Source organism: Buteo buteo, chromosome 2, assembly GCF_964188355.1.
Source record: "Buteo buteo chromosome 2, bButBut1.hap1.1, whole genome shotgun sequence".
Lineage (NCBI taxonomy): Eukaryota > Metazoa > Chordata > Aves > Accipitriformes > Accipitridae > Buteo > Buteo buteo.
The window spans coordinates 41,643,090-41,663,351 of NC_134172.1; the positions used below are offsets into that span (position 1 = coordinate 41,643,090).

The 20,262-nt window shown below is 36.6% G+C and overlaps 1 protein-coding gene across 1 annotated transcript; it reads right to left on the bottom strand.

Moving 5' to 3' along the window:
- Nucleotides 1-1,120: 1,120 nt before the first annotated feature.
- EFHB (EF-hand domain family member B) lies at nucleotides 1,121-18,317 on the bottom strand. The gene is given in 15 exon segments (XM_075022501.1): nucleotides 1,121-2,110; nucleotides 5,129-5,310; nucleotides 5,851-5,937; nucleotides 5,940-6,053; nucleotides 6,435-6,642; nucleotides 7,459-7,610; nucleotides 9,034-9,101; nucleotides 10,889-10,972; nucleotides 11,348-11,477; nucleotides 13,482-13,592; nucleotides 14,209-14,389; nucleotides 16,809-16,930; nucleotides 16,933-16,951; nucleotides 17,866-17,928; nucleotides 18,252-18,317. Coding segments are annotated over 15 exon segments (1,752 nt in total). The 3' UTR covers nucleotides 1,121-1,945.
- Between the last annotated feature and the right edge of the window lie 1,945 nt (nucleotides 18,318-20,262).

A 20,262-nucleotide genomic window follows, 5' to 3' on the forward strand; every position in this document is an offset into this window, starting at 1 on the left:
ATAGATACACACACAGATCTGGTAATGTATTTTTTTTTTTTTTTCGCTGAAGTGAGCTTAAATCTTTCATCTAAAAATTTCTATTGAAGGAGAAAAATAATACTTTTTTTTAAAGTTATTCTCTCTGATCCTTTTGGAAGTGCACTGCAGCAACAGTAAAGGATTCTTCCCTCCCACCTTATATGAGCAGAAGAGAAGCTTTAGAGAATTTCACCAGAGGTAGTGAAATCCTGACATAATAAAATCAATTGAAATTAGCAGTACATTCATCTTTCTGTCATGAGCTCACTTGGGACAGTCACAGTCTGCTTCCTACATGCTTCCCAGTGCACACTCAGAGTTCCAGAATGATGGGAAGGCAAGGCAACAACAGCCCAAAACAACTTCCATTCACAGCAGGAAAGAAGCTGCCTTCATCAAGCAGCATTTCCACCACCTGCTCCCTGGAGATACCAGAAAACAAATTCTCTCTACTTGATGTAAGACAGCTACTATTAACACTACATTAATAACGTACCGAAGGGTCTGGCTTGTGGATCTCATGTAACAAGCTAGTAAACTACAAGCTCCTAGAACACTGGCAAAAGAGGGATCTTAACAAGTACGTGAGTAAAGTGTTACAATGAAATTTTAAGCTGGCATTATACATGCATTCCTAGTATTTAAGATATATAGAACCTTTACTAACATTGTAGAACTCAGTAGAACTTTTGGCTGGCAACATCCTCCAAATCTCACTAAGGTATTTAGAGCATCAATAGGTGACAAAGTATCCTTCCTGAAATCCTGGATCTTAAGATTACATTGGGCAAGGATTTTTCTTTTCAATTAATTTGAAAAAGTCTAAAAGCAATCATCCTCACTGTCAATACTGAACAATTTCCATTTGTTTTATACCAAGCTCAGTACTGTAGGCGAAGTGTGAACATTCCAGTTCACAATTGCAGATTTCAGTATTACTTGCTTTCCATTGTTTATTCTTATTGGACTTCATATATATTCACTGAGATTTCCATAATGATCCTCAAGTGCTTTTCATTTATGAAGATCCCTCTTCCCAAGAAATTGCATTGGTCACAAGCTAACAGTTAGCTCCCAGTCAGCTGGGAACAGAGCCCTCCAAAACTTTTCTGACTACCTAGCCTGCGTTTTTCTGTAATGTGCACATACACCTCTAAATATCCATTCCTTTTCTTGTTTGTGAAAGCTGAATACTACTACCTAATAGCCATAAGCTTGCATAAAGAATATGAGCCCTCTGCCACACAACTGGGCATTTATTCTTGCACTTCTTAATCCACTGGTTCTCATGGAGTCTATTTCATGACAACACTTTAGATCCCACACCCATGACTATGCAGTTTCCTTAGTATCTTACTGTAAAACACTTTCTCACATGAATTTTTAAACATGTCAAGTAACTTACCACAACCAGATCTCTGTTAGCTACCATTTTGTTGACAAGAAAATATGGAACATTAGAAGGAAGACAATATGCCACTCTATGACAATAATCTTTAAGAGGTCTTGAATATATGAAATATTTACCTTAAGTACTTTCAAAAGTGTCCTTCCATTTATAAAAGAAAAAAATAAATTAAAAAAGCAAAATGTGTCCATGCTCAAAGTAGTATTATGTCTATGCTCAAAGTATTATTTAGACTTAGAAACACTGTAAAAAAGATAATAAAAAATATAAGATAAATATTTGCATTCCACTTACAAACATGCTGTATCCTCTTTTATTCCTATGGATATCAGTTCCTACTAACTGTAACAGAAGCAGTAAGATTCATGTATATATGTGACGAGCCCACTATTCAGAAAGACAATAAACAGTGAATTATAGTTCTGTAAACACATGTTATTGAAAATGTTTATTGTATTCAGCATCAGAATTGTGACTGATGTCAATTTAAATAAATGCAATGCCCAAAGACTAGAATTAGCAACTGGGTTTTGTGGGTGATCCATGTATCTCATCCAGTACATTCCTAATGCTTTCTACACAAACTTCTTCTTTCTGATGTTTCATACAGGCTTGCTTCCATATCTCTTCAAACCTTTCACCTGAAATGTTCACACCAATGTTGTGGAGGATTTGTGCAATCTACAAAATAAAGTAATTCATGTAATTCTGGTCAGCATTTTTGTTAAACTATATAGTCTGGCTTTTACATATACTAGCAATCTCTGTTTCCCAAAGAATATTTTCCTGCTCTTAAACAAAAACTACAGACCACATCCTGCATCCTTAACCAAAGAAGTTGCTATTTAAGTAAATCTGAATCTTGTTGGGATGAAAGCTGTGGTGTACAAAATTGTCTTTAGTTAATAAAGTAATGTTGATGCAACTTCAACATTGGAAAAACCAAACAGAGAAGATTCAGGCAAAAGTAAATGTTTTTTTAAAAGCCCTAAGTCAAGTCCTGTTTATCCATTATATTTGTACTGTTTGCAGTTATCAACATAAATCAGATTATATTATTGTCTGCATTTCACAGCAAGAATACTACATGCAAGATCTTCAATTGGTATAGATAAGTGAGTGAAGTGACTAAAATGAAATGGTTCACATCAACTTTGGGTCTTGCTATAGTTTTACACCAAAGTAATTAAACAGAATTTATTTTTTTTCTGTATTTTATTACTTGGATGCTTCCTGCTGCAGGCTCATTACACTGACCTGTATTAGAGGAAGGTGGCTTCAGAAGAATATTAACATGACTTGTGGTTTTGTTAGTATTAGCAAATGTTTGGCTTCTTCAATCGTATCGTGTGTGTGTATATGTGCATTATATATATGCTCTGGAGATTTTATGCATGCTTTGATAAAGTAAGACCTTTAACACAGTCAAATCAACCTTCCTTGTTATCTTTCTCTAAAACTGTCCTTTTGTATAAATATAGGCCTGATCCACAGTACAGCAAATCTGCAGCTTCATCTTAGCCAAAAAATCTATGACAGTTCATGCCAGCTGAAATTACAGGAGGAAAACATGGACTAAATTTTGTTTCTTTAAGCACAGGTGTTGTTTCAGTTAAATCAATAATATTACTCATGAGGAAAACAAACCAGGATTTGATCTAATGTCTTCAACAAGCTAGTGAAATTTAAAAGTTAAACTAAAAGCAATATTCCATTACAGGATACCACTGCAGGGACAATAAAGGACTACATGCTCTTACAATTTGACTTCACCATATTAAAATACAACTCTGTCCTGGCTCATCAACAGCCATAAAATAATCACTGACTAAACCACAGACTATCAAGTGTGCAGATGGTGTTAAACTGACCCTTACCTTTTATCAACATGATCATGTTGAATATAAATTACACACTATTACTCAGTTACCTAACTTCTATTCTCTTCAGTAGACTAGGAGGAATTCCAGTGGAGAAAACACCAGATCCTAGAACTACTTTTTCTTTTGCAACATGAAGAGTCACCTCGTGAAACTGCTTTATAGTCAGAATTTGCATTCATTTCTACAGGCCTATACTAAAACTGGTAGTATTAAATGACTCTTGGCTTTCATATAATAATTTCATTAGCTATTACATGTTTGAAAATATTAATGTTCCATATCAAAATAAATCAAAGACCCTCACTAAAATACTGAAACAGCCCATTTCATGAGTATAGGATGATTTAACACACTCAGAGGTGGTTTCATACTGAACTCTGTATAGCCTGTATAGTCTACAATGGAGTATGACATCTCAGGCCACATTACAATTTCAGAGAAGAGTTCTATCTAGTGCTTGACAGGTATAATGGGCTTCTCAATGAAGCATGAATTCTATTTACTGTTAGCTATATTCTGCATGCACAAATTTCCTGCTTCAGAGCTGGATTATAAAATGGGAAACGCTCATGTACACAACATTCTGACAAGCTGTTTCATGGATATGTATAGAACATGACACCACACCTTTTACATCCCCAGCCACTAACTAGCAACATTCTTTTCTGTAAAATACATACTCAAGTTCCAGCTCCACTTTCAAAGTGACTGAATATAATGACTAGTAGAGACGGTGAGGTTGTCAAGGCTTCTTTTTTCATTTTAGATTGGAATTTCACATTTTGTTACAAACATCTTATAAATTGTATTTCAGGTAATGAAGTTATCTCTTGATATTTTTTTACTAGAAAATGCATACAAATGTTGAAGCAAAAGAGTAAACAATACTGAAGAAGCAGCAAAGTTGGTTTAGTATTTATGTGGGAGGAAGTCTGGGCTGTGAGATAACAGTGGTAGCAGTCCCCAGAGATATCAGATAGAAAAATCAGTGTCCTCAAGTAAGTCCCTACAGTATCACTTCCTATCTTTCTCTTCAGATATATGAGATGGCACAGCATTCATGTGTGACTCCCGATATCCTCTTTCACTATACAAGTCCTTTGTGGATCTAAGCCTACGACCATGACTCATCAGAGCACTTAAAAAGTATATTCAAGCAGTTTACTGAATCTGCCATTAGCAAACCCTCAAGTTTGTTTGAGGAGAGACACCTTGGGTAAAATTTTCCACTGAACATCCAACCCTGAGTGATAGAAACTAGTTTTATACACCTGTAAAAATCTTCTTGTGGGGCTTTTTAAGACACCTACTCATAGAATCATAGAATAACTTAGGTTAGAAGAGATCTCTGGAGATCATCCATCCAACCACATAATCAAAGCAGGGCTAACTTTACCACTAAATCATGTTGCTTGGGACCTTGGTCAGAAATTTGAGTATGTGTAAGGATGGAAATTTCACAACTGCTTTGCTCTTCTCACATTGCAAAAATGATGAGTCATAGACTCTTAAGCCCTAGATCAATTACCAACCCTCGTTTGACACAGCATTTAAGCATGTGAGTAGCAACAACCTGATGTACTTCCCTATATTACTTATTGAAGTTGGATCTCAACAAAATTAGTACCTGCCACCTTTATGAATAATTTTGAATGAAAAGTACATATTTTTCAGATAGTTGAATAGATATAAAGAAAGATAGTAATGTTGCAACAATGAATTTTACAACCTGTTTATTTGATAATATGACTTTCCACTCCCACATGACTAGGGGTCCGTTTATCTTGGAAGAATATTCTGAAGAAATGCACTATACCTCTGCCTTTGGTCTTGTTTTAGAAAAGTCTCTTTCATACACTCCCTTTTGACTGTAGACAGAAGGGAATAATAATGCATAAGCATTGGCCTCATCACCATAATTAGTTCTGTCACTGATGCGGCGAATTTGAGGAGCAGGAATATCTGAACGAATAGTTGGAACACCACACACTGGATAACCTGTGGAAATCAATCAACAGGCAGCATGGAAAAGCCTGTATGTAAAGATAGTGCCAGGAAGGATAACACATTTTGTATGAAATAAGAACAAATTTGATACTTCATCTCACATAGGTTCAATAACAAGTTACATAATGTTCTTCCTCATCTCTTTTTTCATATTTTTAGAATTCCTAGCTTCAGCTACATCATGAAACATGACAACAGGAAATCTTCCAGTAATATTCTAGCATGTATCCAGTACTTCCAGCTGAAAACATCTCTAGGTGATTCCAAGAAAACATTGTTCTCCTAAAATTACTAGCATAATTTCTCAAAGACATCTAGATTAACTTCCACATTTTGAACGGATTAACCATGCCAAACATCCAAGCCATGCCAACTTCCAAACCACAATACTAAACAAACTTAGTTTAGATAAATTAATTCACTATTGTACCTTAGTAGAACCTGTAGCAATACTTTTTAAACTTGTTCCTGATTTTGCCTTAACTTGTCTCACTTTCTTAGAAGTCAGAAAGTACAGTCCACTGTACTTACAGGTTGTTGGGAGACCACCTACTACAGCATTATACTGAGAAGAAGTTGTTTGATAATTTGCAAATACATGCTCTGCTGATCTTGTGTCTTTGGTGCCTTTTCTGAGCTTCCCAGTTCTTTTAACACAAGATCTTCCTGCTTCAGCAGTGGCTCATTATTTATCTTTGTGTCTTCCGGCAGAACAGGAGCATCTAGTTTCTTCCCTATAAACAAAAGTAATGGTACAGCCAGGATTTATTATCTGCACATTATAGACCAAGAGGTAAAAACCATTGCTTGAATCCTAAAATCCTAACTGAAAAACTATAAAGTAGGTAACATAATTAATCTGCATTTCTGATAATGATTCTAAGAGATTTTTTACTTCCTCCTGATTTATGGGACATTCTCAACATGCGACACAGAACTCCAGGATTCCGAAATACATTTGTATCTGAGGCTCTGCTGGTGGTAGGCAAGGACTAAATGCACTTCCCAAATCCCACCCTTCTAAAGGAGCACCCAGTCTACAACAGCAATCTCCTTTCAATAGCTGTTTTAAGAACAAGATCATCTCCACAATTTCCCAGTATTAAGTCATCTACCTTTTGAAATTATTTTTTCTTCAAACTCTTTAACAGCCATTTTGTTTTTCCAGTTCAGAAAGTTTGCAAACTCCAGGTAATTAATCAGACCATCTTTATCCAAATCACAATAGTCAAATAAGGAATCCAGGAGTTCATCATCTAGATTCACATTAAGCTGAAAACAGGACTTTCGTAGGTCATCCTTGTCTATCATTCCATCACCATTCTATTATAAATAAAATAAAACAGTTGTTATAACAGCCATTATAAAAAGGCTCCACCAAAAGGAACACATACACATACATGGTTATATACATATATATATATGTATCTCTCTATACCTCACCAGGCACACCATTTCAGAAGAGTAACATTGCTGAGTATAAAAAGAAACCCCGAGTAATTTAAAAATTAAAAATCTGCATATTAAAGTGTCAATAAATAATTTTCAACTTAAATAATACAGTGATTTGAGAGTGAAAGAGTGCGACAGGTTATTGTGACAAGATAACAATCTAATCATAAATGTTGAGGCAAAGCCAAGACTTCTTTTGAAAGTCAGGCATCAATCATTCTGTACACATTACAATTAATGTTATATATGAAATATCAATTATAATTATTTTTTTTCCAGAAAGAAAAAAAGGAAAGATCTGAAATTCTGATGCTTGGTGACTCAGTCAAAAAGTACAGCTTGGAAGAAAATATGAACATAATCCCTTCAATCATTTTTCTTTTAAGAAGAAATACCAAATTTTGCAGAGCAAAAAATGGTAAGATTATTCCTGCTCACATAACCCTTGCTCGCTGTTAACTTGGATATTGCAAACACTGTTGTGAAAGGCTCCAAATAGTGTTGTGTTTAATGCCATAGCATATCACAGTAGATCAAACATCCAATAACTATGAAGTTACCTTCTCTTTACAATCTTCATCTATATTTGCTTTGCTATGCTTATGTTTCTTCATGTCTGTGTCTCCATAGCACCGGAGTGCTAATGTGACACATTCCTTTACATTTATACTTTTTCAAAGTACTAACCTTATCATAATGCCTGAACGCTTCTACTAACACGTCAAAATTCTCATAGTTAGCTTTCTTCAAACTTTGCCGAACTGCAGTCAAGACAGCTCTCTCTCTGTCTTTGCCACGGAGGAATTCACATGGAACCCGATAGTGAAGAAGATCACCAACTCATATAAAAATAAACACTTCCTCAATTAGTTGCACATATACAGAAAACAGACTTTTTTTTTAAAATGGCTTACAGTCTTAAGGAAAAGGACAATTTCAGTTTCAAGATGCTGATTTTCAGCACTGCTGAACATCTGATACAGCCAATGCATTAAAAGATCAAATGGTCCCTATGATGATTTCTCTACTCACATGCAGTTAATAATTTTGAAACATCTTAATATGGCTTCACAAATCCACCCACTGCTTCCAAAAGCTTCTGACAGCAGTAAGAGTTACTCGATGTCCAGATAGTTGAGAACAAAAGAACATATATTATTAATCTATCACTTCCAGTCTGTCATATTTCAGGATACTTACAAGACCCAATGAGAAAGTCAATGTAATATTTCAGATATTTATATACCATTGATTTCTAGGATGACAATGTACTATTTTTGTGTTACTCTTCCCATTTTCTAGGTATCCTAACTTTATTAATATTTTTGAACAGTTTGGCACACTGAGCTACAGTCTTCCAAGTCCCCAAGACTCCAAGGTCACTACTTCTACAGTGCAATAAGTTCATTCAGACTCCAATAACAAATAGAAGTAGCTCACCTAATCCCCTTCTAACAGCAATGTACATGCATTACTTTCTACTTATTAATAATGAATTTTTTTGTTCAATTCCTTCTGCTGTTCCTTATAGGACAAGCATACCTCCACATTTGAAATATTTAACTTCATTACCTTACATAGTAAAGCATGTATAAAAGCTTATGCAGAATTTGAACAAGCCTTCTCTGGTCTTGACTAATTAAATAACTTTGAGCCACTTACATTTTTTTGCTGCCTAACTGTTCACTGTATTCCCTAGTTATTAAACATAATGTTAAAACACCATCAATCCCAACATTGACTGTTTGAGTTGATTAGCTTTCAAAATTTTGTCATAAAGAAAATTAATAATTTTTTATTGTCATTGTTTTCTGTCTTCCTGCTACCTTCAAAAACTTATCATTCTTATTTATTGCTTGTTATTTTTACTCTTTTTTGTAGAAGTGCTGGAAAAATCATTGAGAGGAAAAACACATAATTGATTTAAATAGCCATTTTAACTTTGTCACTTAGATGTCAATATGAGTTTTCTGCCATTTCCCATCTTGTTTACATTTAGATACAGAGGCTTTAAAAATCAACAAAAACCAAAACAATATGATCAACAAAAAACCTAAAGTTTCTTTATTTCTGGCATTCATTTTTTTCCCACTAGCAACTTCAATTCTTCTCAAATATCCCCTCCAAAAATTTACTGTCACCATTAAATTTTTGTACCCTGCCTCTAAGATTTTAGGAGAATTATATGCTATACAACCAACAGTAACTACTTCAGCATAGTTTTATCAACAAGGTAAGATTTTATTCTGCCCCTGAACTTACCATATTCATCTGGACAGAATAACATTCCAAATGTATGGCCTGGGGGAACATTCATTGTTTCTGCTATACTGTCAATAAGCATATTTCTTTGTTAATTGTCAAATAGTTTATTAATACCCAAAATAAACCCCATGCTATTATTAAAAAAGTGTTCATCTGTTATATAATGAGGGATGATACACATAGTTCACCTGAAATTTGTTTATCAGTACTTTGCTTCAAGTTGCCATTCCAGAAAAGCATCCCTTTATATACGTGTTTAGAACATTTGCTGTTTGTAATATAACACAACCAAATGTAAACATAAACTTTTTGAACATTTATGCTCATTAAAAGGAAAAACATTCTATGCTAAAGTAAATTTTTTTTCTAAGATAATGACAGAAATGAGTGAGAAAAGCCCTTATAAAATACTAGTCAAATAATAGGAATGTTTAGGACAAACCAGATCTCCAACTGAAATGACGTCTCCAAATAAACTACTTTTGGCTAAAGTGGAAAAATTGAATCACACCTCTGCTCTTTCACATGCAATTTTGTGTCTACCAAAACCAGCAACCAATCTGGAAAACTGGGCCCAGTTTTATTTCCCAGAAAATTAAGATGCTGTTGGTAACATTAAAGAACTGGCTTTTTACTTCTTAATTTGAAAAAGATGTAATGTTCATTTTATCCCTATGTTACATTATTAAACTGTTACATGAATCAGAAATCTCCATCAAAATTGAAAACAGAATGAGTGCTTTGTTCTAAAATACAAAGCAAACAAACAAAAAAAACCCACACAGAGATGGAAGCACTATAATCTAAAAATTACTATGAGTATTTTTCTTTTATTACTTTCATATTACACATAGGATGTGGATGGTGTAAAATTCACTAAATAAAATTAGGTTAGTTTGCACCTGTCCTGTAATATTAGTGCTGGGTTTGAGCTTGCACTGGAACCCATATTCCCTGACCATACTGCCTCATGTTGCTTACACTCCAGGTCTACTTCACAGTAAGCTAGGGCACAGTGAAGGGTAGAGGAGAAACTGGCTTACATTTGTGTTCACTCCTTACAGGTACCATGGGCATAATTTTCCATAGTCACTTAAGCCTGTGATCCTGAACTTAAAATTAAATTTTGCTACCAAAGTCAGTAATGTTTGTGAGTCTTCAGACACAATTTTGAAGAAATCTAGAGCATCTGCAAAGACAGTCTTTGTATACATTCAGGAACCCTAGATTTTAGCACAGCTGTATCCTGACAACACTGTACCTTAGGGCTACTGTAGCCCTTCATAAGCACTGTTTTGTAAAATTAAAAAGTTGTTCCAGATCACCTGAGATTTATGAAGCAATGAAATTATTTGACTGAGATTGATACATGCTGCTAGACAATAACACAATTTAGTTCCATGTCCTTTTCCAAAGAAGTAATAAAGTGAGAATACAAGTGATGAAACAAAGATGACCAAAAATAGTGTCAGAGTAAGAAAAATGGTCACACCCCCAAATAATAGGTGAGACATTTCAGTTCTTTCAAACCTTCCTAACCACAAAAGACGGGGTGGGGGGGCAGAATGTTACAGTGTGCTTGTAATTTCCTTGATGCAAATTGATCAATTCAGATATAGATCATTTAAAGAGTAAGACTTAACTTTACCACATAGACACAATACAGGCCTCATTAGTAACTTGTGTACTTATCAGCCTAATTAGGGCAAGTAGAAAGTCCCTTTCTGTAACCGAGTGCTGTAGTGGAAGCATTGAGTGCACAGTTATAATATTTACCTAAGACAGAAAAGATATTGGAGACTTGGTAAATGTGAGTGCATCTTGTTCTTGGAAGGTATCTTTGCTTACTTACGGATCAAGAACTTTTCCAAGCTGAGGTTGAAATTTTTCCTTGAAATCCTCACTTCGTTTTGATACAACTTTTGCTGCTCTCTTCCTACAAATTATGAAAATAATTCACACATATTTGTTTAACAATATTCAACAATTTTTCAATATTATTAAAAAATATTATACATTAGAAGGAAAGAGCAACTCCTCTGCAAGACAAACACAAATTTAGTAATTGAAAAATCTTGCTATTTAAAATCAAAGGTGTCTTTACGTAATGCTTAAAGACATGCCAAGTGCTGTTATCCTACGGTAGAACTGTTTTGGGTAAACTATTCTGAAAATTACTCCCTGCATTTTCTATTCACTTCAATATAGCTAAGGATGGGATTGCAAGATGTAAAATTGTCTTCAAATATGAAGACTTACTTTTCTTGAGAGCTCACACCACTAATTAACTAGTTAACTCACTGCAACTTACAATTGCAGATCACAGAGCCAATTTAAGGATTTGGATACACTTCGCCCATCTTTAAAGTGAGGGGTTTCTATTCCATAAACAAAAGACTTGCTGAAGTTTGGCGAGTCATACTTCCTATTTATTGCTTCCCCTGTGGAAAAAGTAAGGATTCAACCTGTATAAAACAGCTCAGGAAGGAAAATGTACTCAGTATCTTCATTCTTAAGACAAAACAATGAAGAAACAAAAGCAAATAACTTATTAACAATTCTGTTCAATTAAAGATAACTGATTTGCATTCCCCATGTTTATTAAGTAGTTAGGAATAACCTCATTGTCAAAAGTGAAGACAAAAGGCAAAATGAAAAACAAAAACTGCTTCAGTAGTAAAATAGTTGGATGTCCTTTTATGTCTGACTAAAGACTAGTCCAACAGAATTAATGAAAAAATACCAGATCACCTAAGTAGTGAGGGTCATTCAAACAAATCACTTTATAATGTCTGTACCTGAGCAGAGTTTTGTACCATTTAATTTACTATTTGTTAAAAAAAAATGCTAAACGGAAAAAAATGTTTTTGAGGTGCTGTACTTTCAGATATATTCTTGCTATGTTGACTTCAGTGGAAATTTTGCCACTGACTTCACTGTAAACAAGATATTACCCTACTTTTTCAAGAATCTATTAATCCAGTCTTGCCTATAAAATGAGGTTTCACATACAAGAATATCTCATAAGTACTCTATGTAAGTGAGCTGCAAGCATGTTTCTTGTCACAGAAAAAAAAGTCATTCCTTTTCTTCAAGCTCTTTTCAATCATCTTTTGAAAATGATGGCAATTAGAACTTTCAAAAAATATTATTCACTGCATGCTTTCCAATAAGGGCTTCCTCTGGCTGTATGGCAGCATGGAATTTTTATGTTATTGTTCAACACTGGGGCACATAGTTGACTTTTTTTTTTTTTTTGCTATCTGTCTGTTTTTGGCTTGGCCTTTCCTTGAATCTGTGGACAGGAGTTACAAAGGAGACAGATAATGAATAATTCCATTAAAACACCTAAGAAAGGTGACGAAATAAAATTACAAGTTTCGCCAATTTGTACTAGTAGTACTCATAATAGAATTTCTCAGTGAGAGAACACAGTGCTGTAATTTCACTTCTATGTAACTATCGCCATATAAAATTTACATTATTACAACTGAAATATCTGTATTGCAGTTTCTTATATGTTTGGCCTGCACCTACAAAACTGTCAGTTCTAGCGCAATAGGCAATTTTATTATAATACTAATCTTATAAAGCAGCAATATAAGTCTCTCAGCCTAAGTCAAAATGATGGAACTGGGAAAAATATAAGTGGCTGCAAAAGTAATACATGTATTGCATTTCAGAGTGCTATTTGCATATCAGTCACTCTGTTCCTGTGCAGACCTATGAGATAAAGGGTAACCATCCCCAAGCAGACCACTTCACACAAGTAAAGCCCCCAGAGGCTAAAGGAGTGGAGTCACAGCCCAATGGAAGGGCAGAGACAGAGGCTGCGGGACAGACTCACAGGCAGGATGCTGTAGGCTGAGTAACCTGCATTCCAGAGAGCCACTCAGCAGCCTGAAATTCCTTACAACCAGAGCTTGATGCTGAGCTCCCCCATCAGAAAGTCTAGCTGCCCTGAAATTCTGTTTGGATTCTGATAAAAAAGAGGAACCAGAGGTGAAACTACTGGAATGGGCTGGGTTCACAGTCTGTGGCTTTAAGCCTGAGATCATTCTCAGTAGCACAGACAATGTCAAACTCAATAAGCAACCAGGGCATCTATGAGTTTCTAGTTTCCTGGAAATACTTTGCTTTTCAAATAGCACCCAAAAGAAATCAGGCTTCCAACTCCTTCATTAAGTTCTTACACTGTCTAATACACGCACCATGAAATGATCTACCGTTCTAGAAACAGGTCATGGCCTCTCAGTTGCATATAAGTTTTTTTTTCACATCATTACTTTTAAAAAGAATATGTATTATATTAATATAGTATTAAAAAGTAATAGTTTATATCTCAAAAAATAGTATACAATATGTGTTGAAGACACAAAGGGGAACAATTACCTTTATTTATATTAGAACTTTTTATGCAGATTAGTATCAGTCTTTGAACTTACCCACATAATAATCACTGTGTGACACAATGTACAGATCATGTCCTTCTCTGGCTTCTTTATCCACTTCCTCAAAAGTTTTTGGTGGATTTATAAGCTCTCCAGCTGATATATCTAGAAAGTAAGGAATAAATATATGGTTGGGGGAGGTAGTGGCAACGGGTGTTTTGTTTCGTTGGTTCTTAATTTTAAACAATATCTTCTTAGAAAAGATGCTAATACTGTGGAAAAATGATACTTCTTACCACATTTCTAGTCAATCTATAGGAATCTTACGGCAAAATGACACAGGACTAGGGAAAAAAAAATTCACAGAAACTGAGATGAACATAACTGTTGCAAAAGAGTTATATGGTCAACACATGCATGATTTGCTCCAATCTATGGAGGAAAGATTCACAGGTCAAGGTAGTATCTTTTATTAGACCTATTAGAATAGTTGGGAAAAAGAAGGTAAGTTGTCAGCTACCTAAACAGTTCTCTGGGGAAATCTGCAAAGACAGATCTGGAACAGAGCCAAAAGCCCTACTAGTTACCAAATGTACTCAGTTGCTTGTTTCTTCATCATAACTGAAAAATACTAGTACATTTTTATGCCTTTCAATAACTGCTATAATAACAACTTTTCTATTAAGCTGGAATTGTTGAAAGCATAGAGTATGTGCTAGACACTAAATTGCAGATTACCTTGTATTTAGAAGAAATATGATTTAATGCTAAATTTTCCTACCTTGGATGACTTTTGTTCCAAATGTAGTATTAATTATATCCAAGCCCTTAGGTAACATAGAAGACTGATCATGTGATCTGCCCAAGGATGCTTGACGATTACTAAAGTAGATTGCTTCTTTTTTGTCTTGTATTTTTTGTTGAAAACTAGTTTTAGGAAGTGGATTTATCAATGAAGCTGCCTAAAGACATCACAAACAACACAAGAGACAGGAAAACCACCAAAATTTATTAATTCACACATCACTATGGCTACCCCCTCAAGCGCACACGCACAAACAAAAGTTTGATCATAAGTGTTCTAATGAGATCTTATATGATTACACTGACATAATTTTAGCTACAAAGTTGCAAAACAAAACTGTATTTTGAAAGACCACTAATAATCAATGCTATGCTAAACCTCCAGCTAAATAAAATACATATTGTGAAATAAAATACATACTGTGAGACAGAACTTCGTATTTTTATGTGAGTTTTTCCACTCATTAATTTACAAAATTTCAGACTGTAGCCTTTCTGTTCTTACTGTATATTAGAAACTGTAGTCAAATTATAATATGACCAAAAAACTTAAGTGTGAAAATTATTATACCATCTTTGGAACGAAGTCTCCTGGTGCTTATGATTAAAAACATCTACTGACTAGCAGTTAAGACTATCTGTTCTCTAAACAGCTACTCCCAATTCTGCTGATGCAGAATTCAAAGATAATGTTTCAAGATATACACTAATATTGCACCCTAAACCGACATACCAACAGAAATTACTTCAGCAGGGTTTTCAAAGCTTAGCACTAGGTTGGACAAAATTTTTTTCTCAGTGTACACACTGTGCTTGGGTCAATAGAAGTTACTTGTAAAATTAGGTCAACTTCAAGGGAAAAAAAAAATCTCAAAAAGAAAGTTTCAAAAATATCAAAACAGGGTATTTTGATATTCACAAATAATTTGATTTTTCAGGCTACCCATCAAAGTAACGGGGACTCTAGAGAGGGTTTATTATTAGACTCTTGTGAAATGTTATATAAAAAAATACTGAAAAAAGCAGTAGCAAATACAATTGATCCAAACCCGTGCTTAGCAAACTCCCTAAGATTCCAACTCTTCCTCAAGTTAATATTTAATTAATAACGCAAAGTGAAACAGTCTTCATCAGACAGTACAGGCTAAACAACTCAATCCGTTCAATGTAAAACTTTGTAGGAGGGACACCAAAAACCTGATTTCTTTTTCATGTTGGATAAGCCTATGCCCTGGTTTCAGCTGGGATAGAGTTAACTGTCTTCCTAGTAGGTGGTATGGTGCTATGTTTTGGGTTCAGTACAGAAGAATGTTGATAACACTGATGTTTTCAGTTGGTGCTAAGTAGTGTTTAGACTAAAGTCAAGGATTTTTTCAGCTTTTCATGCCCAGCCAGCAAGAAAGCTGGAGGGGCACAAGAAGTTGGGAGGCGACACAGCCAGGGCAGCTGACCCAAACTGGCCAAAGGGGTATTCCATACCATGGGACATCAGATCTAGTGTATAAACTGGGGGGAAAGGGGGGGGGGGTGATCACTGCTCAAGGACTAGCTAGGTGTCGATCAGCAGGTGGTGAGCAACTGCACTGTGCATCATTTGTACATTCCAATCCTTTTATTATTGCTGTTGTCATTTTATTAGTGTTGTCATTATCATTATTAGTTTCTTCTTTTCTGTTCTATTAAACCGTTCTTATCTCAACCCATGAGTTTTACTTCTTTTCCCGATTTTCTCCCCCATCCCACTGGGGGCGGGGGAGTGAGTGAGCAGCTGCGTGGTGCTTAGTTGCTGGCTGGGGTTAAACCACGACAGCCTAACAGATGTCCTACTCAACATCCTCTAATATCAGGACTTATATGTTCCAACCTGAAGACTTATTTTTGAGACCTGAACTCCTCTTTGCCTCAACTTCTTAATTTGTAAAACTGAAAACGATTCATTTACAAGCCCAGCTGATGAAATGCATCATAAAAGCGTATTTTACTAACACAACTGTTATTTTTAGAGAATGTAACAATAATTATGTGATAAAATCACCAATGATCAGTTGTTTGATTACAGATTACAAAAATAATTTCTGAAGAATACACACAAAATAGTCTGACATATCCAAACCATCACTTTTTAGCTAACAAAACCTGTTTCAACCCAGAGATAAGAAAGAATACATAATAATTACATTGAACTAAGCACATTCTCAGATAGCAGTTCTCTTGCTAAGAGCTCAGCAGGTTTTACCTCTGTAATCAGTAAAGAAAGCAGCAAAATTTGTGGGTAGGAAACTGTTCATTAACTTAAATGTTGAAATGAAATGAGTAATTCAGCAGTCATTGCAAAAGTTAAGTCACTGATAAGATAAAAGTCACTGAATTTCAAATGTTTTCCTATTTCAACCATGATAATTAAATCCTATGAATTGACCTCAGAATTCAGATAATCCACAACAGCAGTGAAATGCTGCAGTGTAAATAACCCAGCTATGTACCTTTATCCCTGACTATGAAGAAATCAGTTGCTCTTATTAAGGACATTCTTAAGCAGTCCATTCTTAAACAAAAGTAAACAAGTCACATTCTTACACTGAGTGAAGAACGTGACTCTATGCCATGTGTCAAGTGAGCTGCAATATCAGGATCATCTGCTCTGCCATAGAACATTCTTTCAACACCAGGAGCTGGATTTGTTGTATTTCGAAACTTTGCACAGTAGTTGGAGTAATGGGCTATATATAAAGCAAAGCAAAAACAATTTTACACCAGATATTTGCAAAATATTAAGGGAAAGAAAATGTACTGCAGCCATTTCAGTGTGATTCCACAGAGATAAGAACAAAATATGAGGATGTTTTAGGTCCATAACACATGTGTATGCTTCTGCAGATGCTGATATTCTGAACATAAGGTCAACACAGCCCAGCCTAATTTTGCTAAACCAGCAGGAGAAGTAACGAGAGAGTTGCTGAGTTTCAACTGCCTGGTTCCATCCTGAAGATGGATAACAGCTTCTTCGCATACAGTCCATGAAACGCAGATGTTACATTTCTCAACTTCAAAACCCTTTAACCTGATTCACAACAATTCCACCACCAATGAAGCAATTTCAGAAATTATTTTAACCACAGTTTTGGTTATTTTTAATTACCCATTTAAAGGGAGAGTTGCTATTTAAGGGATCCATTTGTGTCTCAGTATCCTCTGACTCTTCAGGGGCATGGGGAAGGGCCAGTGGGAAGCACAATTCTGAGAGGCATCCTTGATAAAGAAAAAGGATCTCCATCAGAAGTAATAGTAATTCCTAATAATAATCACTAAAATTGTATTACCAGAGAAAAACTGTCTAAAACAATTCTACTTAGTCCTATCTAAGCAAACATGGTGAATTTTGAAAAACATGCATGGTGAAAAAGAACTGCCAGAAGCGTTTTACAATCCTACCAGCAATTCTCTCTGATCCCAAGTAACAGAAACTAACATCGGAAAAAAAACAGTAGTTTCTAAAGAGAAGGGATGTAGAATAAGAGACCAAGATTTCACTGATTTTCTTTTTTTTTTTTTTTTTAGGGCTTGTCTCAAAGCACAACCGCTAATGGGAAATCATTACAAAGTTTCACAAGGAGCATCTGAAAAACCAACTCACCCCGGGTAAAACCTCAGTGAGGCAACTCGCAGCCGTATCGCCAGTGGGATGCAACTTTCCAGCCTACACAATACAATCAAAAAGTAAGGCGTAACCAAACCCATTGTACTCATAAGCACAATAAGCCAAACTAGGATCTGCCACCCTGCACGAGATGTTGTCTTATTGTCCTCGTTCTGATAAAAGGGGGAAAAAAAAGAGCCACACGCTTTTTGGGGGAAGAGACGGGGGACCGAAGCCAAATGCGCCTGCCTGCCCCACACGTTGCCCCTCCTCCAGCCTCTTCCCCCAGCCCACGGCCAGACCCCGGCCCCAGAAACGCGCAGAAAGCGGGCGGGCGGGCGGCTCCGCGGCCACGGTGGGACCCCTTCGGGGAAGGCACTCACGGCCGACAGCTCAGGAAACTTGTCAGTGAACCTCCCCTCATAGACGGGCCGCAGCATCCCCGCCATGGCGGCGTGGGGCCGCGGCGGCCGTTTACCCCACCGGCCTGGTAACGGCGGCGGGCGGCGCCACCGCGCCCCCTGGAGGCAGCGACGGGAGCGCTCGTGCGGGGCGGGCGGCGCGGCCGCCCTCACACCCCGCCCGCCGTCTCCCTCGCACCCAGCGCCCGCCGTCCTCCCCCCTCACACCCCGCCCGCCGTCTCCCTCGCACCCAGCGCCCGCCGTCCTCCCCCCTCACACCCCGCCCGCCATCTCCCTCGCACCCAGAGCCCGCCGTCTCCCTCGCACCCAGAGCCCGCCGTCCTCCCCCCTCACACCCAGCGCCCGCCATCTCCCTCGCACCCCCGGAGAAAGCCAGGAAACAAAATGCGCTCAGGCTATTTCATGTCCATCATGATCTGAGAAAATAATTAAGGTCCAACTGCAGAGGTCGTATGTTTCCTAGAACAATTACTAAAGTTCTTCAAAATCCACCAGCTTTCAGACAGGTGGGTTGAGTTTTCTTTGGGTTGAAAGAAAGTCTTACATGGTCAAAAGTCTGATCAAACTTTAAATCTTTAATTATTCTAATAAAAAATACAGGCCCTTTCACAACTGTTGTACATGTATAAACATATTAAAATATTTTGTACTGAGACTGTTCCTCTAGAGAAAACTGCAACTCCCATCTACAAAACGGCACAGAGATGGCTGAGAGAAGCCTGTCAGCACTACCCATAGATCAGGACACGTGAACGCTCTTACTGTTTGTCTTAAATGAATCAACACATCATATATCTAAACCACTGTATTTGCCTTTTAGAAACAGAGGCAGATTATTTCAGGAAAGCAGCGTGGGTAAGACTGAACGAGTTTCACCACTGTTTAAAAGCCCCTCAGCTCTTACAAAGACTTTTACTCTCAGGTGACATTTAGTAAACTCTCCCCGTCTTCCCAGCAAAACACCTGATTTAATCACACCCTGCTCCATTCTCTATAGACCTATGATGGCAAAAACAATTTTAGATAAACATACAGACCTCAACTGTAATTAATTAACAAACATTACCAGCTGTTGCCATTTTATTCTCAGCTCTAACATTTGCTTGATAAGGATTTGAAATGAAGGAAGCTAAATTAAAATTTAATTCTCAGGACCCTTTCCCACAAATGCAAGATGAGAGGCTCAGGCAGTGATTGCTCTCTGGTGACCGGGCCACCAGGCAGTAAGGGTGCATAACTACCTGCTCCAGCTGTCCGACACATCGACAGTACATGTCAGTACTATGATCAGCTAGCTTCTAGCACGTGTGAAAATAGCCTAATCTTCTTCAGGTAACATATATTATCGTCAGCTATTATCTAGCTGTGGCAGTGCTCGTGCCCTTTTTCAAACATAGGTGTGTTTTTCTCCTGTAGACGTGGCTGTACCACACCGCTAATATAGAACATCTACGACCACTTGGGAATTAAAGAAGCTCTTGTAAATTCTTAACGTGTTCAGTTCATTTCATATTTCAATCATATTTGTTGTTACTGAAAGTTTAGAGTACTCCCGCCAAATAAAGCAATAATTGTTGGTAGTTCAATACATTAAATAAAATGATTGGTTACGTCTTGCCTTGTGATCCATTCATCTGTCAGGTGCAATTTCTACCTAGTAAAGGCTAAACTATGATTTGAACAAAACAACAGGTGTTAGAAATCAGAGATGAATTTGATCTGATTGAGAGGAGTAACTGGGTAAGGATAAAGCTGTCGGAACAAGAAGGAACTATTTATACAGAGGAAGAGCAAAGTATAGTATTGCAAAAATTATATGGTAATAGTAGGGCACAGGAAACTGGGACTTGAATTTTTGTTCTTGTGTTTGTTGTATTTCTAGCTGGCTACCTGTGCTCAAGGTATTACCATTTATGTACATTGTTTTCTTTTATTTTTACATTGTTTTTTTCCCCAGTAGGTGGCCACACT